General features: G+C 52.4%; 7 protein-coding genes across 7 annotated transcripts; 4 read left to right on the top strand and 3 right to left on the bottom strand.

Moving 5' to 3' along the window:
* Positions 1-83: 83 nt before the first annotated feature.
* Positions 84-4996, top strand: BU25DRAFT_488883 (uncharacterized protein; the record flags this gene model as incomplete). The annotated part of the gene is made up of 3 exons (XM_033711380.1): positions 84-4061; positions 4202-4509; positions 4561-4996. Exons 1-3 carry the CDS (start codon positions 117-119, stop codon positions 4994-4996), a joined length of 4689 nt encoding a protein of 1562 aa, XP_033564924.1. The 5' UTR covers positions 84-116.
* A 307-nt stretch (positions 4997-5303) lies between these two features.
* Positions 5304-6484, bottom strand: BU25DRAFT_246847 (acyl-CoA N-acyltransferase). Its single transcript, XM_033701588.1, has 3 exons — positions 6260-6484; positions 6124-6203; positions 5304-6070 (listed from the first exon to the last, which is right to left on the bottom strand). The coding sequence occupies exons 1-3, from the start codon at positions 6279-6281 to the stop codon at positions 5384-5386; spliced, it is 789 nt and encodes a 262-aa protein (XP_033564925.1). The 5' UTR covers positions 6282-6484; the 3' UTR covers positions 5304-5383.
* Positions 6485-6806: 322 nt separating this feature from the next.
* On the top strand, positions 6807-8023 carry BU25DRAFT_446345 (3-beta hydroxysteroid dehydrogenase/isomerase; the record flags this gene model as incomplete). The annotated part of the gene is made up of 3 exons (XM_033709482.1): positions 6807-7283; positions 7543-7936; positions 8010-8023. The coding sequence occupies 3 exons, from the start codon at positions 6807-6809 to the stop codon at positions 8021-8023; spliced, it is 885 nt and encodes a 294-aa protein (XP_033564926.1).
* Positions 8024-8250: 227 nt separating this feature from the next.
* Positions 8251-10646, bottom strand: BU25DRAFT_361850 (eukaryotic translation initiation factor 3 subunit B). The gene is made up of 2 exons (XM_033703711.1): positions 10361-10646; positions 8251-10271 (listed from the first exon to the last, which is right to left on the bottom strand). The coding sequence occupies exons 1-2, from the start codon at positions 10621-10623 to the stop codon at positions 8312-8314; spliced, it is 2223 nt and encodes a 740-aa protein (XP_033564927.1). The 5' UTR covers positions 10624-10646; the 3' UTR covers positions 8251-8311.
* Positions 10647-11308: 662 nt separating this feature from the next.
* Positions 11309-15225, bottom strand: BU25DRAFT_246860 (ArfGap-domain-containing protein). The gene is made up of 6 exons (XM_033701589.1): positions 14968-15225; positions 14780-14913; positions 14321-14725; positions 14205-14271; positions 12763-14155; positions 11309-12714 (listed from the first exon to the last, which is right to left on the bottom strand). Exons 1-6 carry the CDS (start codon positions 15029-15031, stop codon positions 11328-11330), a joined length of 3450 nt encoding a protein of 1149 aa, XP_033564928.1. The 5' UTR covers positions 15032-15225; the 3' UTR covers positions 11309-11327.
* Positions 15226-15777: 552 nt separating this feature from the next.
* On the top strand, positions 15778-17470 carry BU25DRAFT_408016 (ATP11-domain-containing protein). The gene has a single exon (XM_033705702.1). The coding sequence runs from the start codon at positions 16158-16160 to the stop codon at positions 17154-17156; it is 999 nt and encodes a 332-aa protein (XP_033564929.1). The 5' UTR covers positions 15778-16157; the 3' UTR covers positions 17157-17470.
* A 645-nt stretch (positions 17471-18115) lies between these two features.
* Positions 18116-19479, top strand: BU25DRAFT_488889 (HisG-domain-containing protein). Its single transcript, XM_033711381.1, has 3 exons — positions 18116-18395; positions 18446-19102; positions 19162-19479. Exons 1-3 carry the CDS (start codon positions 18251-18253, stop codon positions 19398-19400), a joined length of 1041 nt encoding a protein of 346 aa, XP_033564930.1. The 5' UTR covers positions 18116-18250; the 3' UTR covers positions 19401-19479.
* The last annotated feature ends 11 nt before the right edge of the window (positions 19480-19490 follow it).

Consider the following 19490-nt stretch of genomic DNA (forward strand, 5'->3'; position numbering starts at 1 on the left):
CTCTTTTCTTGCTTTGCTACGTTCGCCTGCGCGTTGCAACATCTCTCATCATTGAGCTCAATTGCTCTTGCCTAATCCGGCTATCGACTACATTCAAGAACACTTGGACCGCAGAAATGTTGTGGGGCAACAGTTTCCAAGATCCGCACGATCAGGATCCTAGGAGGAATCCATGGCACAATGAGAGCCAGTACATCGAGAATGGGCGAGAAAGAGTAGCAAGTGGAGATGACAGCAGCGACAGCAGCAACTCTGAGGGCGTTCGCAGGACAGGCACCTGGGGTGAACCTGATGCAGGCAGATTCGACCCTACCACTGCTGCAGCAGACATACACGCTCTGAGAGAGGAACTCGCAACGCTTTCCCGTACACGATCGCAAACGGCTCGCTCAGAACGGAACCATGACGGACTCATGCGCACCATTAGTAGAAAGAGCACATGCCGAAACATGTCTCTTCAGGCACCATGTGTTTCTCACATACAAACCGGTGACTCGATAGCCGCAGAAGACGAAGACACCACAGATACTGCTGTGGCAGCCGAGACGGAAGATGAATTCGAGCTCGGCGAGTTCATGAAGGAGGGATATCTTGAGAAGAGGAAAGATGGAAAGTCAGCGAAGAAGGTGGGCGTTGTCTGGAAGGGTTTGAATGTCAAGGGCGTTGGGTCGACAGCTACCTTCGCAAAGACCGTCCCTGATGCAATCATGGGGACGTTCGGTCCTGACCTCTACCGCCTTGTCACACGCTTCATTCCTGCCCTGCGCCTTGGACGCCACCAACAAACTCGCACACTCATCAATGACTTCTCCGGTGTACTCAAGGATGGAGAGATGATGCTTGTCCTGGGACGGCCAGGATCTGGATGCTCGACCTTCCTGAAAGCAATTGCAAATAATCGAGAAAGCTACGCAGCAGTCGAGGGTGACGTACACTACGGCGGTATCTCAGCTGAGAAGCAAGCGAAGCAGTTCCGCGGCGAGGCCAACTACAATGAAGAGGATGACGTCCATTTTGCCAACTTGAACGTTTGGCAGACACTGACGTTCGCCCTCATCACCAAGACGAGGAAGAACAGGAAGGAAGAGATCCCGATCATCCTTGAAGCATTACTGAAAATGTTTGGTATCTCGCACACAAAGTATACCCCGGTAGGAGATGAATATGTCCGTGGTGTGTCTGGTGGAGAACGAAAGCGTGTATCTATAGCAGAGACGCTCGCTGCGAAGTCTACAATCGTCTGTTGGGACAACAGTACTCGAGGCCTTGACGCTTCGACCGCGCTTGACTATGCAAAGTCGCTTCGCATCATGACCGACCTGAGCAACCGCACAACATTCGTTACTCTATACCAGGCCGGAGAGGGCATCTATGAGCAGATGGACAAGGTCATGGTTATTGACCAGGGTCGATGCGTCTACGAGGGCCCTGCAAAGGAGGCAAAGCAGTACTTTCTCGACCTAGGTTTCCATTGCCCCGAACGACAGACTACTGCGGACTTTCTTACCGCAGTCACCGATCCTACTGGGCGTCAGTTCCGGGAAGGATACGAGGCTAGTGCGCCCAAAACAGCTGAGGATCTCGAGAAAGCATTCCGCAGATCTGAAGCATATCAAAAAGTTCAAAGAGACATCAGCGCATACGAAGAAGAGCTCAAGAGGACCGACTACACTGATGCCAAAGAGTTTGAGGGTGCTGTGGCGGAGAGCAAGAGCAACAGTAAGCTGAAGTCCAAGGATTCGCCGTTCACTGTATCGTTTGTGCGACAAGTCCTGGCGTGTACGAAGCGTGAGCTTTGGCTTACATGGGGTGACAAAACCACGCTTTACACAAAGTTCTTCATTATTGTCTCCAACGGCTTGATCGTCGGATCTCTTTTCTATGGACAATCCTTGGATACATCTGGCGCCTTCACTAGAGGTGGTTCAGCATTCTTCTCTATTCTATTCCTGGGCTGGCTTCAGCTCTCCGAGCTAATGAAAGCAGTCTCTGGTCGACATGTCGTCAAGAGGCACGAAGATTACGCGTTCTATCGACCTAGTGCTGTCAGTTTGGCCAGAGTTCTGCAAGATCTCCCACTCCTGCTGGCACAAGTTATCCCATTCTCGATCATCATGTACTTCATGACTGAACTTGATGTCGACGCTGGCAAGTTCTGGATCTACTTCCTCTTCATCTATACTACGACTTTCTGTATCACTTCGCTTTACCGAATGTTTGCGGCCATGTCACCAACGATCGATGATGCTGTGCGCTTTGCTGGACTTGCGCTCAATATCCTCATCGTGTTCACCGGTTACGTGATCCCAAAGCCGCAACTACTTTCCGAGTACATTTGGTTCGGTTGGCTGTTCCACATCAACCCTGTGTCATACTCGTTTGAGGCGGTCTTGACCAATGAGTTCTCCAACAGAGTCATGGAATGCGCGCCCTCTCAACTCGTTCCTCAAGGCCCAGGCGTTGATCCTCAGTACCAAGGCTGCAGCTTGACTGGTGCTCAGCCAAACTCGAATACTGTCAATGGAGCTACGTACTTACAGACCTCATTCGAGTACACACGGTCGCACCTCTGGCGTAACTTTGGTGTGATTATCGCATTCTCAGTCCTGTACCTGCTTGTCACTGTCTGGGCGACCGAGTTTCTGTCTTTTGCGAATGGAGGTGGCGGAGCCCTAGTCTTCAAGAAATCAAAGCGCGCAAAGCAGGCTGTCAAGGAAGAACCGACTGACGAAGAGAAAGTTGTGACTGGCAACTCAAGTGGTAGCTCTTCCGGCGACGGCACAATAGAAGAGGAGGATGCACTTGCGTCAATCTCAAGCAGCGAGAGCGTGTTCACCTGGAAAGACGTCGAATACACTGTACCGTACCAGGGCGGCGAACGTAAGCTTCTCAACAAGGTCAATGGTTACGCAAAGCCCGGAGTTATGATCGCCCTCGTTGGTGCCTCCGGTGCTGGAAAGTCAACCTTATTGAATACACTGTCGCAACGCCAGAGCACGGGCGTTGTCTCGGGTGAGATGTTTGTAGACGGAAAAGATCTCGGCAAGGCCTTTCAGCGTGGGACTGGCTTCTGCGAACAAATGGATCTGCACGACGGCACTGCAACAATCCGAGAGGCACTCGAGTTCTCTGCTATCTTGCGTCAAGCCAAGAACATTCCACGCCAGGAGAAGCTCGACTACGTCAACAAGGTCATCGACCTGCTCGAGCTTCAAGACGTTCAGGATGCTCTTGTGTCCAGCTTGGGTGTCGAGCAAAAGAAGCGTGTCACCATTGGTGTTGAGCTTGCAGCGAAGCCTTCGCTCCTGCTCTTCTTGGACGAGCCCACTAGTGGACTTGACAGCAACTCGGCTTACTCGATTGTCACCTTCTTGAAGAAGTTGGCTGCTGCAGGACAAGCTATCGTTTGCACAATCCATCAGCCTAGCAGTGTTCTCATCCAGCAATTCGACATGATCCTCGCTCTCAACCCTGGCGGTAACACCTTCTACTTCGGCCCCGTTGGCGAGAACGGAAAAGACGTGATTAAGTACTTCGGCGATCGTGGCGTTCAGTGTCCACCGAGCAAAAACGTCGCTGAATTCATCCTCGAGACAGCTGCAAAGCCAGTCAAGCGCAAAGACGGCAGTCGCATCAACTGGAACGAAGAATGGCTGAAGTCTGACAACGCCAAGGAGGTACTCAAGGAAATCGACCGCGTCAAGAGCAAGCGCAGTCAGGCTCTAGCCAAGCAAGACACTGAGGGAGAGTCTGAGTTCGCTGCTTCTGTCTGGTTGCAGACAACGATGCTCACTAAGCGTACCTTTGTCCAGCAATGGCGCGATCCATCTTATGTCTATGGCAAGCTGTTCACCGCTGTTATTATCGGCATCTTCAACGGCTTCACTTTCTGGCAGCTTGGCAACTCGATCGGCGATATGCAGAATAGGATGTTCACGTCATTCTTGATCATCTTAATTCCACCTACAATCGTCAACGCTGTCGTGCCTAAGTTCTACCAGAACATGGCATTGTGGCAGGCACGCGAGCTACCATCCAGGATTTATGGATGGTTTGCATTTGTGAGTACTTACAGTCTTTCTTCTTCCTCTACTGCACACAGAATTCCCACCCTTGTAGCCCTCCTGGCTCCAACCTCGTACTGCCTTCAACGAGTGTCAAGATACTGAATACCTCCAAACAATGACTAACATCGTCCCAGGTCACCGCACAAGTAGTCTGCGAAATTCCAAGTGCCATTGTCGGCTCGGTGCTGTATTGGCTAATCTGGTACTATCCAACCGGCCTACCCACCGACAGCTCTACAGCTGGCTACGTCTTCCTCATGACGATGCTCTTTTGGCTATTCATCAGCAGCTGGGGACAATGGATTTGCGCCTTTGCACCATCCTTCACCGTCATCAGCAATGTGCTGCCTTTCTTCTTCGTCATGTTCGGTCTTTTCAATGGTGTGGTTCGTCCGTACTCCATGCTCCCTGTCTTTTGGAAGTGGTGGATGTACTATGTCAAGTAAGGAAAACCTCCTGGGTCAAGTTTGGATGAATGCTAACATTGCTCTAGTCCTTCGACCTATTGGATTGGTGGCGTCCTCGCTGCAACACTCGATGGTGTTCCCGTTGAATGCACCTCTCAAGAGACTGCCCAATTTGATGCACCACCTGGCCAAACGTGCTCCAGTTACGCCGGCAGCTTCGTCCAACAAGCCCCTGGCTATCTCCTCAACCCTGATGCCAGCACCGGTTGCATGTACTGTCCATACACTACGGGCAACGACTATCTCGCCACGCTGAACATTCAGGCGAGTCAGAAATGGAGGAACTTTGGTATCTTCCTTGCCTTCTGCATCAGCAATTGGGCACTGGTATATTTCTTTGTGTGGAGTGTCAGAATCAGGGGGTGGAGTTTCGGGTTTGGAAAGCTGTTCGCGACGTTGGGCAAAGTCGTGGACAAGCTCAAGGGGAAGGGACAGAAAAAGCAGGGTGAGAGTAAAGCGTAGACGGTCGAAAACGCAACCCTTAAAGAAAGGCTGGAGGTCTTCACATACTTCTGAGAGTCTTAAATGAGTTTGAACCCACATTTAGCACTGCATAGCCATATACCACCTGTCAGACTGTTCTTCCATTTCATACATGTCTAAGCACCTTTCTCTTGAGGTGCAGAAAAACCAGACTGCAATATCCTGATCTTCACCTCAACCATACGCTGCTGGAAGGATTTAGCACAAGTAGGAAGGCTCTACGAAATCACAAAAACCATTGTAGTCGTGTAACACCTTAAAAGGTTGCAAATAGCTTCTAAACTTGCAACAATTACCTCCCACATTTTGGGTAGACGCGCGCTTCTGTCTGCTGTTTGCCACTTCAAAGCCGTCGTCGCACAAGCATCAATACGCACTGGTTTCTGGTTCTCCATAGCCTTCCATCTCATACCTCACGGTCCTGCCAAAACCCTCTAGCCCAATCTTGCTCTCAACAGCCCTCAACCTCCCCTCCACAACCGGCGTCCTAAGCTCCACTTCCCCAAAGTAATTAGGTTCCGTACTTGTCCTAACAAACCCCACACGCTCAAAGAGCCTCAGGCTTCGCAAATTGTCCTTGTCGATTTTGACCCGTACATGTTTCAGCGCAATCCCTCTTCTCCCAGCATACTCAACACCCATGCCATCCAACTGAGACTGAATATACGACATAAACGCTCTCAGCGTTTCCTGCGCCATGCCCTTCCCTTGCTGATCTTTGCGGGCAATCATTATCTCAAGTTCGCCGATCACGCTTTTCGGTGCATCTTTCTCTCCTCCCTTGCTGTTACCACCTTCGCCATCTTCCTCGCCCTCATCCTCATCATCGTAAAGAAACAAATTCACATCCCCAATCATCCACTCCGGCGCATCCTGCTGACCAGGGATAATCGAACGTGTCCGAGGAGACCTGATGATGTCGTTGTAGTACTGCTCTCCGTAGTGCGTGCAGACGATGAAGGTCAGTTTGTCGGCGTCTTCGCGCCAGGAGCGCTGCATGGAGTATTCTTCTTCTAGGGTTAGGGGCTCGGAGGCTGTGGCTTTTTGGATCTCCTAATAGAGAGATTAGCGGGTGCGAATTTGGATGAGAAAGGAAGGATATGTACTTCATCTTGCATCCACTCATGGTATGTGGGCACGTGGTGGGTGCTGTATGGGACAAGTAGGATGCGCGGGGTCATTAAACCTGACATATTTAGACAAAAGGCCTACAGAGGGTAACGTGGGTATGGAACGACTCACTGGTGAATTCGTTGATTTTCATGGCTGCGGTATCTGACTTCGGAGGTACACACGGAACTTTCTCTGAGGTTCTGACAACGGAGGAATACTGACTGGATCGCTGCTATATTGGTCTAGGAAGTACGGCGACCTCGGTCCGCGATCTCCAAAACTTTGCTCTTCGGACTGACTTTATGTTGTATATCCGCAATGGTGTAAAAGAGGTCTTCAATTTCAATGTCAAAGATGCGGTTGTGACTGCTCAAAAGAGTTCCGAAATTTCGGAATGGAGTGTTGATGACTAGCCTATTACGGCAAGGGCTACTTCTAAGTCTGCATCGATCACTGCCTTCATCCTTTCTCCAGCACTTGCATCTGCAAATTGTACAGTATCGGAGTAATCAAATGACTTAAGATACCGCGTGGGTTTACTTGAAGAGCCAGACATTTATTGAGAAGAAGAAACGGACGAACATGCGGACAAGAGCAAGGAACCAACTTGGCAACATATGAACCCTCCCGCATAGCCAGCTGTCCATCCTTCCAACATCAACACAACCTGGGCAGAATGTCCACAGAACGAACCCGCATCTTAGTGACAGGTGGCTGCGGCTTCCTAGGCACAGAAATTGTATCCGCGCTCCTAGCCACAAAGCGCTACGACATAACCACAATTGACATCAACCCCCCAGCCCTCGGCACCTCAACCTTCACTCAATCCGTGCGGTACGTGCGCGCCAACATCCTTGACCGGGACGCTCTCCAAAAGGTCTTCGATGAAGCAAAACCTGCAATGGTGGTGCACACAGTCGGTGTATACCGCCTAGGCACAGCGCGGTACTCGATGAAGAACAAAGAAGGCGAGTTTACGGTTAATGTTGAGGGGACGAGAAATGTGCTCGATGCAAGTAAAGAGTGTGGCGCGAAGGGGCTCGTGTATACGAGTAGTGTTACGGTGGTGCTGGATGAGTTGGGGAAGGATTTCAGGAATGTGGATGAGCAGTGGCCGACTGGCAGGGCGAAGACGAGCTATGGGCAGAGTAAGGTAGGTCCAGAATCGACATTCCATTACAATATTCTACTTCACTCTCAATCCTCTGTTCATACTCAATACCCCGTTTACATGATGAAGCTTGGAGGTCTTCAGCAGACCCCAGCCATTGATTCATTACGGGCAAAGTCCGTTGTAGTCCTCAGTATGTGTTGACTGTCTCCAACCCCCCCCCCCCCCCCGGGGACATCACACTCTTATATCCTCCCTTTCCGCATTGATCTCATCTGTTCCAACGTCTGACAATCTCCAGACCATAGCCGAGAATCTTGTCCTTTCAGCAACCACCGCCTCCCGCTCCTTCGCAACCTGCTCGCTCCGCTCAGCACCCATCTTCGGCCCCAATGACCCGACCGTAATCCCCACAGTGCACGCCTGCATCGCCGCCTACCAAACACCCTTCGTCCTCGGCGCCGCCGCTGAGAACCTCCAGGACTACGTGTACGTCAGCAATGTCGCAGACGCCCACGTCCTCGCTGTTGCCAATTTACTAAACTCGCAGACTGCGGCTGGCGAGGCTTTCTTCATTACTAATGGCGCGCCCGTTCCGCTGAGGATTCTGTGTCTGAGTATTTGGAAAGAGTTTGGGCATGTTCCAGCTTTTGAGGTTAAGATTCCGGAGGGAGTGGCGTGGTGGATGGGGCTTGGTGCGGAGATTGTTGGGTGGGTGACGGGCGCGGAAGGGACTTTGAGTAGAGGCATAGTAGACGATGCGTGTAGAGATCGGTATGTAAGCATTCATAAAGCGATGAGGGTTTTGGGGTATAGACCGAAGGTGGGCTTGGATGAGGGGGTAAGACGGAGTTGTAAGTGGTACAAGGGTTTGATTCGGAGACGGTCTGTGAAGAAGGAGAATGGTGGCTGGTCATAAGAATGTAGTTGGAGACCAACCGGTCAATTCATAGAGAATCCTGGAGGTCGTCACAACACTCACAGTACAGATGGCTTTGGTACGTATGATCGTCTCTCGTACATCCGTTTTCGCATCTACATACATCGAACTATTGCACCCTGCGTGATATCTAGTTGATAATCTCCTCGGTCTCCTCAATGATCTCCTCAACAATCTCCTCAATCTCCTCGGCCTCACCACCCTCAGCATCGCCGGGCACCTCGCCCTTGGCAGCAGCAATCTCGAGGTCAGCGCCCTCATCGCGCAGCCTCTGCTGTACCTGTTCGCGCCACTGGAGCCATTCCTGGAGCTTTTCCCTGCGGTCCTCGACAACGGCGCGGTTGGCAGAGCTCTTCTTGGCGACATCCTGCTCGTCGAAGACCTTGGAATAGTTACGGAGGTTCTTGCGAATTTCGGACTGCTCCTCCTTAGACAGAAGTGTAGGGGGACGAGGGCGCCACAGGAGCTGCTTGAAGCCGTCGATGTGCTCTTCGCGCAGGAGAGTACCCTTGAAGTCGTACAGGTGGTAGCCGTTCTCCATGCGGTGACGGAAGGCACTAGCGACGGTGGCAACGTAGCGGCCCGTAGGGTCCCACTCGATGTCGGTCACACCGTAGTGCTCGGCCGTATCCATGAGCTGCAAGTTGGCGAGGAGCTCCTTCTCGCCCTTCTCAGAGTCATCCTTGGGCTTCTCGAAGCTGAGATCCCAGAAGTCAAGGTCGAAGGACTGCTGAGACTGGAGAGCAGCGACGACGACGAATCGTCCCTTAGGCGACCAGTAGATGGCGTTGCTGTTCTTCTTGTCGACAGTGCGAATGTGGCGGAAGTTACCGGGGGCACCGCCCTTGAGCTTCTCAGGAGCGAAGAAAGAAACAGCGGTCTTAGGGGGAACAGCAGCCTGGACGACGACCTCACCAGTGGTGATGAGGACGAAACGGTTGCCCTTGGGTTCCCAGGCGAAATTGATGACCGTGTCCTTGATGGAGTCGACGACCTCGACGGGAACACCCTTCTCCTTAACGCGGAAGATCTCGAGGTTTGTGGCAAGAGACTTCTTGGACTTCGAGTGACGGTCGACCTTAACGCAAACGTAGGCGGCCTCAGATTGCCAGTGGAGCTTAGCATCAGAGACGTTGAAAAGGTTTCGTGTACGGACGATCTCCTTGGAAGGGATGGACATCAGACCAACCTTCGCGGGGTTGCTGCCGAGCTCAGGAGTCCAGTAGCAGAAGAGCTGCTCGTATGTCTTGACACCCTCACGCTTGGGGGTAGCCGGGGCCCACTCGAAGTCTACAACACCCTCAATCTTGATGGAGGACTTTTCCAGCAGGTTCATCCTGGGCAGTTCGTAGACTGAGATTGACTGACCCTGGGTCAGACGCGCAACGTACTTGTCATCGGCTGACCACTTGAATGTCGGCCACTGCATCTTCTTCTTGATAGGGTTGCCGTCCGCATCAATACCGCTGGGAACGTCGATTGTAGCGAACGAACGCAGCGGCTTGCCAGTCGCGATGTCCCAGATGATGTAGTTCTTGCCATCCTCCTCGAGCGAAAGGGACGGGACCGGGTGGTTCTCGTCGACCTGCAGAGGGCGGTGCGACCAGGTGGTAAGGTAGTTTTCGCCAGGCGAGTAGTCGACCAGGTTGACACCAGGATGTGCGAATCGCTTTTGTCTGCTCCATGCCTTGCCACCCCACAGCTGTACACCCTGCGCGTGAATCGAAGTAAGGTATGTTCCGCGCGGTGACCACTGAATGAAAGACTCTGTCCAGTTCTCACGGTCGACAACAACCTCGGGCTGATCTTCCCTGTCGTTCCAGAACACGCCGACCTTCTCGCCGCGGTACATGGCGACCTGATCACGGCTGTCCGGGTCTCCCAACCACCACCTCAGGTGCTCCTTCTGCTCGAACGGTGGGATCTCGGGTGCGTGGTACTCCTCATCGATGCGGCCCTCCTTTCCATAGCGGTCGATGTCGGTAAGCTTGTTCACGGCCATGGTGTGTTTTTTGTCGAGCGGGGTCCCGTGGAGCTGCTTGACAGCTGCGATAGCCTCAGCGGGCGCGCTGTACTCAACGAAGGCATAGCTGTGAGGCAGTTAGTACAGGGTCACCTCCAAGTCGCGCAGTCGCAAGAACAATGCTTGCGATCTTTGCACCCTCAGATTCCCACATACCCCTCGGTCTTGCCATCCTCGCCTACTGGCATATGCACGCCATCGTCCTTGACGCATCCCACGCTGTTCAACTTCCTCAACACAAACTTGACGAGCTTCGCCTTGCTGTCCTCGGGAACAACAGGCAAGCCATCGACAACGACGAAGGCGTCGAGGCCCTCATCAAGGCGCACTTGGAACTGTTCTTCGATATCGGTAAAGTCGATTTGAGACTCGTCGAAGTCGTCTTCCTCCAGCGGGAGGTTCTCGTATGAAGGCGCCATTTCGTGTTGTCGTTGCTTAGGTGGGGTCCCGGCGTCTTAAATTCGCCAAAGTCGAAATTCTGCGTGCTGCGCAACCCGGCGCTAGTGGGGCACAAGGATCACGTGCGCTGCACTGCACTTACACTACCCTCAAGGCTGCACGAAGTGTTGACTCATTCTAACACCGTGACTGCGAAATGGGATTTTGTTTGACACCAAAAGACGTTGCTCAGTCATCATGTTCGTGGCATTCGCTGCGGTACCCAAACACCGTCAGGCAGCGCTGTCTTTGAAAAGGAACAATAGCTAGTTCCCCGGGCTGTGCTTTGAGTCAATAACGGCTGGCTAAAGCGGTCATGTTTCTGGGGAGGCTGCATACTGTCATTTGGTCACACCACTTGTAACAAAGTTTTGGTAGGTTTGAGGGAGCATGGCAAATATCTTTCCTGACTCTACAATTTCAGTCAAAGATGAAGCAATGACATGGTTGAAGAGATGGCATTCACAAGCGATGCTGCAGTGTGTAGACATTATCGAGGCTATCCAAAACCCACTAAGCAAAGTAGCTGTCATCCAAGATCGATCCGCTTTCCAACACGCCGTCAGTCGCCGAACAGTCATGTACACATCGCTGTCATCATGTCGACGCCCATCGAGCAATTCCGCAAGCCACCCAGGGCAGGTATAAACTAGAAGCAAACAAAACGAGTAAGCGTCGGCTAGCCCTACGAGCCGCGCTTACCTTCAGCGAAATCCTGGAATGTGTTTTTCACCAACCTTCCACTAGCAGAGACGCGTTTCTGTAGTCGTGCCTCCCGCTCACGCGCTCGTTCGGAAGGAGTACTGCCATTGCCGGCTGTGATATGTGGGAGTGCCGGGAGAACATCACCACTGGGGTTTGGCTGGCCTCCAGGTACTACAGGCACTACACGTTTCCCTGCCTTCTGGTCCGCTTTAAAGTCAAGATATTGCCGTGCAGACGGGCTGAGTGGGATGGGTGCCGCTGTTATCGGTAGATCTGCGCCATTTTGCAACAACAGCTCAGCTACAGGGAAAGGTTTGCGTACTGGCTGAGGTGTTGGTGGTCGTGCATCACGACCAGGGGAAGTTGCAGGCGATGCAGATGCAGAGGGAGATGCAGGATCGGCCGCTGCGAGGGCGAGGAACACAGCATGTGTCCCCCGTGAACGATCTCGGGAGTTGGGGTTCGCTCGTAACGCGAGAGCGTACAAGACATTCTGGATGTCGTTCTTCTTGACCGAAGCAAGCAACGTCTCATCAGGAGTTCCATAATGTGAGACAGTAGGCGAAATAGGGGAAACGTATGCGCGATCCGAGTATTTGGCGGTGATGAATCGTAGTCTTTGTTCCCTTGTTGACATCGGCCCTGGCTTGATCGATGGGTCCAGTCTCGCTTCCCAGATCATGTTGCTGACGCGATTGCCGATCTTCAGAAGTATGTCGATAATATCGGGCGTGAACGAGTTTACATCCAACGTCAAGGACCGCACCTTGGTGATGTGCGTACCCAACGAACGGTGAATACCACTGCACTCGATGCAGATTACAATACCAAGGTTTATTGATACCCAGTCGGCCTTGCTTTCTGAACCGCAATCCGCGCATACTCTGTTCCCGGCATCGGCTTCTCGCACCTGCCTAAGGAGCTTGCCGTCATCGCCTGCAGGCTCTTCGCGCCTGTAACCAGGCTTGTCGCCGACTGTGGCGTGCCGAGATGGTGCTCTGGAACTGTAGTTATTGCGATTGCTGGACAAAGAAGGACTCTTCCCTGTCAAGACCGATGCAATGTCTCGACGAGTCTGGCCAGGTAGTGAATCAGTTGACGGACGATCGTTCCTTCCTGCAGATTCGACTGCACTCTGTAGAGCGTTGTTGACAGCAGATATCCATGATCTAAGATCGTCCTCATTTGTGGCCTGGTAAACGCGCGTAAACTGAGGGGTGATGACCTCAAAGCAGAATCGGCGATCTGCATTGCGTGCTTCACGAACTGAGGCCATACGCAGGTCTATTGGATCCATGTGTAGTTCAAGGCTCTGCTTCCAATTTGTGTATTCGGAAAGTTTGCCTTGATCCAATACAATCCAGAACCTAACAACATTAGCTTTTCATCAGGAACAGACACACCCTAGAACTCACTTGTGCCAGGCCTGCTTGTTCAGACCCTTAGGGTCGACATGGCTGCCTGGCCTACTCAAAGCCCATAACAGACCTTCCTTGCGATGAGCACCGGGTGTGAGCTCGCTTACACAAGCTCGGTCTTCAAGGTCTCTGATGCCTTTGAACTTGTCTGGTTGAGGAGTTACAGCAGCCAGAGTAGCTTTGCTTGCCTCAGGGCTCTGGGGAGAGCTTACGAAAGGATTGCCCGTTGACGCTGGGAGAGGAGGTGGGCTGACTGTGCTTTGGAAAACAGGCGCTATGCTCGATTTTCGACCAGGGAGCTCTCCGTCTGCGCTTGATGGAGCCCTTGGAACGCTACCATTGGCAGTTGCCATGGGTGGAGCCTGCTGTGACGAAGGTGCGTCAAACGACTTGCTATCCTTTTCTAATGCTCTTCTCTTCTCTTCTCTTCCTGTTCTTTGAAGCTGGAACTCTTTGTCTGCTTCTCTGACTTCCTGGCTCAATGCCTCCAGTTGGGGGAGCATGGTCTCGATAATCTTTGCGGTCGAGAGGAAGTTGTTGGCTTGTGTGTCAGCATATCTTGTAAGATGTGACAGCACTTCCTGATCTTTGCGTCCACCGTGCAAATCTTGCATAAACGAAGAGTAGTCGAACCGCTTCAGCTCAAACTTCCGCCTCTTGTCTTGGTACTTCGAGTCTGTTTCTGCCCGCTTCTTTTCTTTCAAGGAGTCCTGCCGTTGTCCAAGATATCGTCCGAGGTACTGGTAGTAGTCCTTACTCTCTTCTTCGAAGTCTTTTCGCTTGGTCTCCGCTTGCTTAATGTCGATATTGTAGAGCTTATATATTGGGTCGATGATAAGCTTCTGAATGTTGGTGGCATTGGACCGTTCGTATGCGAGGATATCTTTCGCGATCTTGTCGAAGTAATGATCGATTGCAGGCTGCACAGCATTTGCGTTTGAAGAGGAGGCCTCCTTTAGGGCATCCATGAGGTCCGACATGGCGTTATTGCAGTTCACCTGCGCTTCCATTGCAGACTCTGCTCGCTTCAGGACCTTCTTCCAGCGCATGCGCATGTTTCCGGTTTTTTGCTCCAGCGACTTCATGGTCGCTCGGAATAAGGGTCCATCGTCCGTTTGGCTCAGGTCCTCCCCGGGCCGCAAAACATCGACCTTGACTGAGGCGCTTGTGAGTGCTGTGGCCTGCGTTGGCACCAAGCTCAATCCATTCTCAGGTATTGCCTCAAAGATTGGAGACCTCGGAGGTATGTTATCCCATTCCCGGTTCTCATCTGCTGAGTCGCTGACTCGCGAGTCTATCGATTGCGCTGAGGGTACACGCAGTCTCGGAGGAATACCAAGTTCTAGTCGCGGAGTTGTGGTTTTGGGACTCTGAAGGGCCTTCGCTGTATCTAACCAGGTCAGTTCTCTGTGTTCGAATAGCAAATGCTAGGGACATACTTTGTACCCAGAAGGCAAAGTTGGCCAAGGTCTCCAACCTATGCGCCCGCTGATCGTACTCTACAAACTTCATGCTGTCAGTGGGTGTTGGAATTGAAGAGACATTGTATACGAACACTACAGCTGGTGCGCCACCCTCCACCTCGACACTCATTTGTCTTGGGAGGAGAGAACTTCCAAGCCCACTGAAACGAAACCGAGGGGCTCCCGCCCGTGGTATAATCCCCGACAAGTTCGACCTGCGGATTCTTGTGGAGGTTGGGGTTGGCGTGAAACTCCCGCGTGACCAGATTGTCAAGTTCTCTGGAACTTGACGCAAACACAAATGTCAAGCCATTTATGAATGTATCAATCAACCCAGTCGGCGCGACAGTGCTTGGCGCGCTGCTGGCATTGTAACTCGAAGGTACCGCTAGTTGCTGGCGGAGTATAAATGTGAAGTTGAACGTAAGCTCTTCGTCGTTTGGTAAGCGAATAAGGAAGAATGGCGGTCCGTCGGTGTTTGGTGGTGCGTCTGGATCCTATACAACAATGTTCAGCATCACATGTTGCCCAGAAGCTTGTGAAACTCGTACCTGTATGTACTCTATGACACTCTCGTCCCCAAGCTCTCTCTTCGGGCTGTATCTCGTTGCGGGGAAGGCATTCGGCGTAATGTTCAGGAGCGTGCGACCGCGTGCGTTGGTGATGTTACAGGCAGCGATCGAGACTTGAGCGTGTTAGCAGCGCATTCGCAAGCTGGTCGATCAGGGTAATTGCCCACATCTAGTTTGGTCGCGCAAGTACAGCGACTCGCCCTCTCCTGCTCTGCTGGCGACCTGACCCATGGTCTCAAGGGTCCAAATAACAACGTGCAGCCAAGGTGGACTCGAAGCACTGTATGTAGAGTCGCAAATGGGTACTCAAGGCGCGCAGATAGAGGTAGACAGACGGAACTGCATGCCTGGCCCAAGAAAGGGAGACGGATCTTCTCGAGATTCGGGTATCTATCGAGGTCCAGGACCGTACGCTTAATTAATATGGGGTTGCCCGGCGCGCGGAGGGGATGTCGACGCTATGGCTTGCGGGCGCTGCGCGGGCGGGGTTTACCTAGGAGCTGAGGGCTCAAAGTATGTTGCTGGGTAACGCTATACGGTGATGATGCGTGCGTAGCCAAAACACGAAGCGCGCTATTCGGGGAACATTCACAGAGACTAAGCCAGACGTCGGGTTGCGATCAAGCGTCTTTGTGCGCGTCGATCACAGGCAGGCGCAGCGCGGGACACCAGACCACGCTACAGCTTGTCACGCAGGAACGTTGGATGGTGAGACATGAACAAAGCACTTGTTCAGACTCGCACGGCCGTTGCCTGCTCACAAAGCCACAATATACATCTTGTGCCTCGTCAGACTCGACGCCCTGGAGCAGGCAGAAGTATTGCTTGCATCTCTATGTGCGTCACCCGGCAATGTGTCCCTTCATGCATGTCTACCTATTTCGAGCTCCAAGCCACATGACGAATACGGTTGTCTAGACGGGCAATAACGAGATGGACTCACGCACGCAAGCATCCACTGGCATAGAAATCATGTACGATCTTTCAAGACCTCTTCCAGTCAAGGAATCGTGACGGGATATGAGCCAGCTTCATGATGCGCATCTACGGTTAGTAACGATGTTCGAACAGGATGGCATTCGTTCCACACAACGTGAGCTACCTAAAGCACCTGGTAGACTCTGACCTCTTCGACTTGGAATCACTCTCCAGTTAGCAGCATCGATTCGTTCCCAATCTGTTGAGGGTTGTTCATCTCCGAAGTTGACTCGGTTCAATGCCGTGGCCTGAAGTAGTAGTGATCGTCCTGCCGGTCCCTGCATTTGACCAGCCAATAGGAGTCCACGGGCATCTGCGGCGGTAGCATTTCGAGATGCAGTTTCAAGCTCCGTCATCGTCGACAACACCAACTACAACCATGGCGCTCCGTATGCCAACCCTACGGAACGCATTCCGTCAGCCTTTGTCAAACCCACGATTCTGTCAACGCCGTTGGGCTCAAGTTCAGGATGTTCGCTTCCTTGCGACTCACGGTACCGAGGAGAGAATATTGTCGAAGTACAAGGACAAGCTCGCCTCCAAGGCAAAGAAGGAGGGAGTGAAGGACATCGCCGAGTTGAAGGAGAAGCACAAAGAGAAGATTGAGGAACTGAGGAAGGCAGCTGTCGTTCCGGGCGCGACAGGACCTTTGACACCACCACCTTCGCCTTCATCCTTATCGAGTGCGTCGCCGTCTGCATCCACTGCAGCGTCATCGCCATGGCCATCACCGCCTCCCCCACCGCAGCCACGAGACCCTAATGCGCCACCACCAGGCGTCAAGACGCTTGAGTCCTTCCTCAATGTCTCCAAGATCAGCACACTGCCTAACAAAGAGGTCGAGACGCTCTGGAGGCTACGCCACGCTTCGAACCCACAGAGCATACACTTTGCCGTCCCTGCGAATATATTTTCCTCGCTACTCCAGACCGCCAAGCAACACCCTGCATTCGTGCTCCCTGTGCCGCGAGAGATCCCCGTCGAGCACCAAGAAGGCGAACAAGCCACCGGCCAGACACAGCAAGCCGCGGAGCTGCACTACCTCCAGTTCGCTCACCCGCATAAGGACACAACAACATTACTGTTTACATCTCTCGCTGAGTTTAAGCTACGGGGCGAGTTCGCCAGCCCGCACACGACCATCACATTTCATCAAGAGCTGTCGAACAGCCACAACCTGGTCCTCGGCCAAGGACTTGTCATCGAGAACAGGGGAATCAGCGTGGATGAGGCAAGATGGCTGGTCATGTGCATGCAGAAATTCTACGTGCAGAGCGAGGAAGGTAAGGGGAGAGGAGAGCTACTCAAGCAGTTCACGACTGGTGATGCAGGATTCCAGGTCGAGAGGCTCATTGATGAGGCCGAGAAGGCCTTGTAGAAGGCCTATCCTCCCAGCAAGGTGTACGACCATTGTATGATACGACTTGTGCATATAGAAAGCACAGTAGACTTGCTCAGAATAAAGCTAACCCATGTGTCTTTGACACAATCTACTTGATTCAGACACGTTCCCCGTCTCCTCTTCGTACTACAACCTAGAGAATCGACACACAAAACGATACAAGCACGATCGCAAAGTGTCAAAGACTCTGGTCTTCCGAATAACGCGTACTTATCACGTACCTTCTGCAATGCGAGAACGCTGCGTGCCTGTAGGTAAAGCATTTGTTAAGTGCTCTTAAAAAAGCTGTACTTACGAGTTCGTACAACAATAAGATCACGATGTTTACGTGGCAATCATGCGAGGCCGAAGGTGTGATGAGGGTCGATTCATCTCAAGGTACTTTCGTAACACTGATTTGACTCCATCCAGTCGAGCACGTTCATGGACTTGGTGTTGAGGGACGCCAAAGATCTCACAGCCTCGCTTAGCCCGTCAGGAACGCGGTCTGGGCTGCCCCGCGCTGCATGTGTTATCGATTGGTGATTGGACGTCATCCATCAAAAAACGAAGCCGTACTTCGGAGGTCCGTCCAGCAATTCTTTGTTAGACATGATGAAGAGTACAATCTTGAAAGCGTAACTTCTCTAGTGAACATTAGATACCGTAGAAGGGTCTTCCTAGTATCCAGTAGCCATTGAATCATTCCACGTGCAGAATTCCAACCCCTCTTGACTCACCTGCGGGCGCGATAGGCAAGACGGCAGTCATCGCAAAAGTTGTACACTACTAAAAGACACATCTACCCACATCCACCCACTTACACCCACATACACCTGCAGCACGCGTATATCTCCGTCCTCCGCCAGACGCAGCAGCATCCAATTAGACCTTCCTACGTAGGCACCCGGTCTCAGCCCGCGCGCAAAACACTCAAGTCTAACTACCGGCCTGTCGCCTACCGCCTATCGCACCATTGTTTGCAACACCCCATACCTTGGATTGCGTGCTAGGTATAAACAACATGGATCTAGTCAACTCGTACGTGCTTCTACTCCGCTTCCTCTTTCCTTCCTGTACAACGTCAAAAGATGCCTCACCTGAATGGAGCCAATGACGCGAATGAAATGGAGTATATTATGCAGAGAGCGCGACAGGGCAGTCGAAGCTTGCCATTTATGACTGACACACTGGGCAACAGTCTGAACGACCGATTGCTCTTCGCGGTACCCAAGAGTAAGTCCATCTACGCCTCAACCGCTCGACATATCTAATTACGACAACAGAGGGCCGTCTCCACCAAGTCTGCCTCGACCTCCTCCACGGCTCAGACATTCAATTCCACCGCCACTCGCGCCTCGACATCGCACTCGTCAAGAACCTCCCTCTCGCGCTCGTCTTCCTGCCCGCCGCCGACATCCCTACATTCGTCGGTGAAGGCCGCGTCGACCTCGGAATCACCGGCCGCGACCAAGTCGAAGAGCATGAATGCGCCGTTCCCCCCACAGCTACAACCGGCGTCGTCGAAGTCCTCGACCTCGACTTCGGAAAATGCAGTCTCCAAGTCCAAGTACCCCAGAAGGGCGACCTGTCCAAGCCAGAAGACCTGATTGGCAGGAACGTGGTTACGTCTTTCACGAATCTTGCGGAGCAGTACTTCAGGAAGCTGGAGGCTGAGCAGAGCGGCACAACCAACGGCGATGCAAAGGATGCAAAGCTGAAGACTAACATCAAGTACGTTGGTGGCAGTGTCGAGGCCGCATGCGCGCTCGGTGTGGCAGATGGTATTGTCGATCTTGTCGAGTCTGGGGAGACGATGCGCGCTGCGGGCTTGAAGGCTATTTCTACAGTTGTATCGTCCAGCGCTATTTTGATCAAGTCGAAGCACCCCTCAGATCCCAAGCTTGTCGATCTGATCACAGCTAGGATAAAGGGTGTCATTAGTAAGCTCTCCTCTTCGATCCTCCCTATGCTTAGTAGGAATACTAATGTACGTTTGTAGCCGCGCAAAAGTATGTCCTCTGCCAGTACAACATCGAGCGCTCGAAGCTCGATATCGCGAAGCAGATCACGCCCGGAAACCGCGCGCCGACCGTCACTTCGCTGGAGGAGAGCGGCTGGGTCGCCATCTCGGTTATGGTGCAGAGGAAGCAGATTGCTATTGTTATGGACAAGTTGACCGAGGCTGGCGCTTGCGATATCCTGGTCACTAAGATCGAGAACTCGAGAACTCACGATTAGACACGATTAGACCATTTCGTGTCACGCGATGGAAAACAGAATACGAATGGTAGATGATATCGAATAGAATGGCTCGTTGTCAAAAGCGTT

The sequence above is a fragment of the Macroventuria anomochaeta genome (genome assembly GCF_010093625.1).
Source record: "Macroventuria anomochaeta strain CBS 525.71 unplaced genomic scaffold BU25scaffold_6, whole genome shotgun sequence".
Lineage (NCBI taxonomy): Eukaryota > Fungi > Ascomycota > Dothideomycetes > Pleosporales > Didymellaceae > Macroventuria > Macroventuria anomochaeta.